Source organism: Parasteatoda tepidariorum, chromosome 4 (assembly GCF_043381705.1).
Source record: "Parasteatoda tepidariorum isolate YZ-2023 chromosome 4, CAS_Ptep_4.0, whole genome shotgun sequence".
Lineage (NCBI taxonomy): Eukaryota > Metazoa > Arthropoda > Arachnida > Araneae > Theridiidae > Parasteatoda > Parasteatoda tepidariorum.
Genome location: NC_092207.1, coordinates 21,413,942 through 21,420,984, shown reverse-complemented (window position 1 = coordinate 21,420,984; position 7,043 = coordinate 21,413,942). Strand labels below are relative to the sequence as shown.

Sequence of the window (7,043 nt, the reverse complement as noted above, 5' to 3'; positions counted from 1 at the left end):
GAATATTTCATAGAAAACTAATTTTATTTCTCTCTAACAGCTTACAATTTGGTTAAAGTATACTCTTTAGAAATAAATTTTTATATTATAAATGCATGAAAAAAGGAAAATATTTTTAGTATTAAATTTCTCACTATAATTTGTGTAGCAGATTAAATTTTTTTTTAACAAAATGTTCACTGAACTATCAGAAGTAGGATTTTTTTGGAACTGGTTGGTTTAAAAAGTAAGAATGGTTTAACAAAATGCTTTAAAATTCTCTGGAAGACAAAGAAACAAGCAATTCATACATACATTTATTTTCAATGCAAAATAAATATGGGGCAAAAATACATATACACTATTATGATTTTTTTTTCTTCTAAAAAATATTTTTCAAGATCAGAATGAAATGAAAAATGATTCATACATTTAATCAAACATCAGATCCTTTATATTATCAATTTTTTTATATGAAAGTTCAGACATAAAATCATAATCCTCAGCGAATTCATTAATATAATAAAATCAGACAGAAAGCAAATATTTCAAAACATCAATGTCCTTACATAAAATATTTTTTAAATAAAACTAAATTAAGGAAATCACTGACAAGTACAAATGTTAAGTTTTGAAATGCCTTTGATTGACAATTTATCATATAAAATTGGCATTTTTCAAAACATCCTTTAAAATTTAACCATTCTTTTTTAAAAACACAACTTTACCAATCGCCATGTCTCTTAAGTGTAGCCCCCGAGGACGACTGTGCAACCCTTTAAAAAAAGATCTCATTTCTTGAACTACTCTAATAAACTTGTACTTGTCTGAAAAACATTCAAACCATAACGTTTTTAATTATAAAAAAGAGTCTATGGTAAAAGACTTAATTATGGCACAAACTTAACAATTTTGGCATAGTTTTTTGTTAATTGTAGTTCTTCAAATCGCCAGTTTTTAAAATTGGAAAAAGAATTTTAAAGCAAAACCAACTGTCATTGAACCTGTGCAAATTTTTGTATGGAAATTCATAATAAAAATTTTAGTTCATTTTCACCATATTATTATTACATAAGGAAAGTACTATTCCTATTTCGATTGCAATGAATACATAGATGCTACAATAACGGTATTATCTTAAATATATTTTTGAATTAAACCTTGGAGAATATCTAATATCAATATTACACTTGACGTGGATTTGTTACACATTTACTTGCAACCGAATTCAGTACAAAAGTAATGATTCTTCCTGGTAGAACACTACACAATAATAAAACTATTATCTTATTCTTAGTAATAGTATGTAGGTATGCAGAATTTGCATTAGAAATGTGGAGACTTTGCAAATTCATTTATACATTTTTGACATTGTTTTAATATTGTATTATTTATTTATATTTTTTGCTGTATTTGATATGAGAAGATCGGAGTTCCTCATATGGCACAGGTTTGATGTTTTTAAATCAAATTTTGTTGGCACAGTACTTTATTCTTAATTACTGTTCTAAAAGTCTTGTGGTTAGCAACTAAATGATGTCATCTGAAATGTTATGAACTCTTTGCTGGCAATAAACACCCTAGTTGAAGTTCTATCTTAAGACAAATCACTATGCCTAGAAGGAATTTTTTGGACACAAAATGTGTTGAAGTAAAAGACATTACACTCATCATCAGCTGCACTTGAAATGAGAAGGGGCGGGGCTAGGGCTGCCGTGGCTCATCATATCGTACATAATCACTTTCGTGAAGACAACACCAAAGACAAATGTTCCAAATGCTATCATGGCACATGCTACAGCTACTTTTGCCTGGCTTTTCCAGTTCTCCAAATACTCATCACTTCGGAAGCACAATGCTATTAAACACAAACCTGGAAGGAAGGAAAAGACCAAATATAGTGTTTCCAAGATGGTATTTGAGAAAGGGTGAAATGTGACTATAAAATTATAATGGCTCTCTTACCGGGAAATATAAAAATGTTGACAGATGCCAGACATCCTAAAAGCTCTATGACGACTCCAATGTTCGGTGCAAGAACAGCCAACAGAACTGTGGTACAGAACCAGAGGGATGTGACTACAATTCTTCTTTTGAATTCTCCCTTGATGAACTGATCAGTGGTGAGGTTGGCAAATTCAGCATACAAACCATCCAAAGCTCCTCTACAAAATATTACTAAACATTAATACTACGCAATTCACTTATTTTATGTAATGAGCTTTTGATCGAAGAAAAAGCAGTGAATAAAATGTAGCGTATGGAAATATTCTGGTAGCTCCCATCCTCGTACAGTTTCATCAAGACAAACAAGTCTAATCCTAAATCTTCCATTTTGTTATAATTCGTCCACCAAGCACATAGGTATAGTTTTTTCCATGGGGGTGTTTTGTGATTGAAGAATTTATTATCCAGATGTAATTTAATTAAACCAGTTACATACATACAAGTAAGCTCATTTTGGTTTTGATAAAATAATCTAATACAGAAATTTTCACTGTAAGCTTCATTTAAGAGCTAAAAATCACAACTAGTGATCTAAATGAGATCAAAATAAAGGCAAGCCATAAACGTCGTTGATCACTTCCCTTCGATTGGGAGATAAGCGAAATTCAAATAAAAAGAACATTAAAACAAAACCACCGTTATTGTCAAAAATTCACATATTAAATATCAATAAAAAATTCATCGGTTCACCGCAAATTATAATGCGTTTTAGCAGCCAAAATAATATATAAAAAAATTTATTCTTTACGAAGTAGAACATATGGGTAATTTTCAGAAAATACGACACATAGGAATTTTTTAATTTTTAACCTTTTGGATTGGAATACTATATTTTTTTAAAAAAACATACACGTTTATTTAAGTAACTCTAATTAATACCTTATAGAGAGCAATGTACAATAGTTAACAAGCATTTAGCAGTTTGCAATTATTCCTTGGCATTCAAGTGCCAGAAAAATTACAATTTGTAATTTTATAGCTTTTACTTCCATGTTCCATTTCATTTTTGGTTAATCTTTGTGTTATTAATCACAAGACTTTATACATATACATATTATATATATATTTCAACTCCTGACTAAGCTTCACCGTAGAATGGAATATAATTAATATTCTTACCATTCTGATCTTAAATATTTGTATCATGTACGACAATAATGACTTGATGATATTTTTTAAAGCAATTTCTATTTAAATTTTATTTTTAAAGAGAAATAGATGTTACCCCTTACATTTTTAATAATCTTAAAACATTTTGCTAAACAAAAATTTTTTTCATTAATTTGTGTTGACGATAAATCATAATTAAGGCGTTCGATACTTCAAGTCAGAGCATAAAATATCTTCAAACTCTTAGAATGACAGTATTATTTTTAAGGTAGTTTACTCTTTTCAGGGTGCGTAGCGTTTGTAAAAAGTGCTTAAAGGTGCTTTTTTGGGGATTTCGTTTTTAAAAGCTTTTAAAGGTGCTTTTTTTAGCTGGCGTTTTTAAAAAGTGCTTTTTTTTCGATTAATTGTTTTTCCCTTCAGTGATGTCTGGTGGATCCCATGCATTTCACAAAAAGGGGAGTTTGCTACGTAATCATTCACGCGGACTTCATGTCGTACCCACGTTATGACTTGCGCATGAGCGCACACTTGAAACCGAAAACCCGAGTGCTCCAATTCGGATAGAGAATATCAGATCCTTATGAAATGTTTTTCTTTTTAATTTTGTTCTTGTTTATTTTATTTTACTTCTAACACTTTTTTTTGACGTAGGGGGTAAGGGTACTTTTGTTCTGAGTTCAGGGTCAAGTTGAATTCACTCAGTGATGTGGGAAAGTACTGATTGTTTCGATTTACGCCCGTTTCTTTTTAGGTTTTTTTTATAACGCTAAAACTGTTTATAAAAAGTTTTTGTTTTTCAATAATATCATTGATTGAATATGAATTTTTTGAGTGCTTGAAAATTTTTGTAAAGTGCTTGAAAAGTTTTTAAAAAGTGCTTATTTTTGATTCAAAGAGTTGGCTACGCACCCTGTCTTTTATTTAACTTGATTTCTTTTTTTACTTAGTGTCAGACTTAGTTTAGTGCAGCATAATTATTGTTAATTTTATTTGCTTACACTGTTTACACAAGATTATGGTTAACAAATAAAAATTTTGAGATCATTTATGAAAAATTGAATGCAGTTGCAATGATAAATTTTTCATATCTGTTTTGTGATTGGTTTTTAAGTGATCTGAATTTTAATAAAATTTTCCTAAGCTAAACGTAAAATTATTCATTTAAAATTAAAGAAAACCAGCATTCATTATAAAGAATTACTAAGCAATAACATACTCATGAAAGATATATATATATATATAATATATTACGAAAAATTTATTATTGCTTAATAATTTTTTTCATTACAGGTTAGAAACTCTTCGATACTATTCTGATATTTTGTAATTTAAACTGATATTATTTAATAAGTGGGTGTAAAGGTTTCCTGTTAATCTGTTGTGTTAGGGTAAAATATTAATTATTTACTAAATTTCAGTTGGCGTATATTTTTTTTAAGGATTTCTTCGCAAGGTCTATGCATATAATTGCCAAAGAAAAAGGGGTCTCGACTCTGCCATAAATATATATGAAATTAAGTAGACAAAAAAAAAATCTATTTGAGCTGATTTAAATCATTCTTAGAAAGTACTGAATTGTTTTTTTAATAAACAATTTCAGTAATTTTTATGATTATTTAAAGGCTTGTTGACACTTGTTTTAATTTTATAAAACTCTTACCTATATCGCTACTTTTGATTATGCAATGAAGTATTATCGTTAAAAATTTGTCAATATCATAAGTAACTTGCCTTGCAATAAGATCCCAAGAAGGGAAAGGTAGTAATAGAAAGTTTTTTTAATTTTCTAAAAAATAGTTAAACTTTAAGTTACACTTACACATTTATACTAAGATAGTTTGAATGATTAATTACTCTCAGCTATTCATTTATGAAATTTTTGTGTTTTATTATAAAATTAAATGTAACATAGATATTTCAATTCTGACTGAATTATAATAAATTTGTTTTAATTTTCAGTTTAAAATTTCAAAAATTTTTAAGTCCGATTTCATAATCATAAAATAAGAACAAAAATTGGGAATTAAAAAAAAATTATGCATGAATAATCAAATTTACTAAATAAATCGATTTGTTGTACAGTTTAAATGTTACATACATGCGGAAATATAAAAACATTGTTACATATATGCGGAAAGATTGATTTAATACAAATATTTGCTTACCTCCAATATTTTTGATTCAAGTTCTTTTTATAGCAAATGAAAGATCACATTTTATTTACAGAAACAGAATTACACAATACAAATTGTGCTCGACTTCGCGCGCAGGTCGTCGGGCTACCGAAGCGGGGGTACCATCCCCTCCGCTGAGGATCAAAATTGTGATTGCATGTCTTCGGATCATCCTCCGGGATGTTTCCCAGACCGTCGCCAATAGCCCATTGTGCAGCTCTAGCGCGACGTAAATTAACAACAACACAATACAAATTAAAAATTAACGGACGAAATTAACAAATAAAAATTAATCAGAAAGAAAATATAAAACGAAATTTTAAATAAAATGCTACATTAAACAAAAGGAAAAATCTAAAACTAAGAGCTTTTAGGATGAGTGTCTAAGACAAAGTTCCCAGACAGAATGACCGAAAAAATTGCCAAAGAAGTTTTTATGTCCTGAAAAGGTTAACATATGTATGCAGTCCTAGAAATCCAAGAGAATTCTTTGTTTGAGGCATGCATTTTATGACCGTAAATAGGATCTGTGTATAGCCGATATTTTAAAAAGTAGATGAGATAAGATAGAACCCATTGGAAGAACATTTTCCCTTAGAGTAATATGAGCTGGGCTGGCTACTTTTCTGAGGGGAGAAGTTTTGTGGGTGGTAAATCAATGAGGAAAGGGATGCTATCTAATTTATTCACTGACGATAAGCGTTTGTTGCTCTCTTGATGAATGGGTAGCAAAGAGGCAGCAGTGATTATTTTATTTCTGTTACAGACTAATAAAAGCCTCAAAATAAAATGTCATGGGAATTCTCCATTTTTTTTCAGTAAATAAAATATTTAGAAATTTTGTAAAATTAAGGAAAAATTATCTATAGTATTAAAAAAAAAAAAAAGCATTGCTCTGTACAATGGGGGGGGGGTGTTTGAACATCCCCTTACCTACGTCCCTGCGATCCACGAATCACACTGGCCTAGCAATGATTTGAATTTCTTCAGGGTGACCAATAGAGGGAATTAGATTTCTTTCAATATGCTTATTGATTACAATGATATCCATATGAACAGTGGCCCCCATCCCCTCAAGCTCTTGGGAGCATTCATCCCCCCCCCCAAAAAAAATGTGCTAACTTCCACCTTCCATGTTAGCTTGTTCAAAATAGTGCTACTTTGCTTGCATTCTACTCATAATATGACAAATGCAGACCTTGATCCTGTAGTCAAGTTATGTATGACTGAAAATGGCCAGTTGCTTTTATTAATGTACTTAAAAAAAAAATTCTCTCGTCTAAATTCCCCNAGCTTTTGATCGAAGAAAAAACAGTGAATAAAATGTAGTGTGTGAAAATATTCTGGTAGCTCTCATCCTCGCACAGTTTCATCAAGACAAACAAGTCTAATCCTAAATCTTCCATTTTGTTATAATTCGATCCACGAATCACACTGACCTGGCAAAGATATGAATTTCTTCAGGATGACCAATAGAGGGAATTAGATTTCTTTCAATATGCTTATTGATTACAATGATATCCATATGAATTCTTTTAGCAAAAATTTTAAACAACATCACATTTCTGAGGAAATGTGTAACTAACAAACTTAATTATACCTACAGAATTATTCGAAGAATTCATATTTTTTGAAGTTATTCACGAAATTCGAGGCGCTATGTGTTAGCCCCTAACATTCATTGGCAATTGACGTTTTTATTAATAGTTTTGACATTACAAAGGGAAATAATAAAAAAAAAAATTTTTACTTTTGGCTGTAATTCGAAAACAA

General features: G+C 29.8%; 1 protein-coding gene across 4 annotated transcripts in view; it reads right to left on the bottom strand.

Annotated features, from left to right (window-relative positions):
- Positions 1–283: 283 nt before the first annotated feature.
- Positions 284–7,043, bottom strand: part of LOC107444729 (sodium-coupled neutral amino acid transporter 7) — a 65,404-nt gene continuing 58,644 nt past the window's right edge. For all 4 annotated transcript variants that reach the window (XM_043039717.2, XM_021148058.3, XM_021148057.3 and 1 more), the window contains exons 8-9: positions 1,945–2,144; positions 284–1,852 (exon numbers count right to left, since the gene is read on the bottom strand). In XM_043039717.2, coding sequence (XP_042895651.1) covers positions 1,653–1,852; positions 1,945–2,144 — 400 coding nt within the window. In that variant the 3' untranslated portion in view covers positions 284–1,652. The remainder of the gene's footprint in view (positions 1,853–1,944; positions 2,145–7,043) is intronic.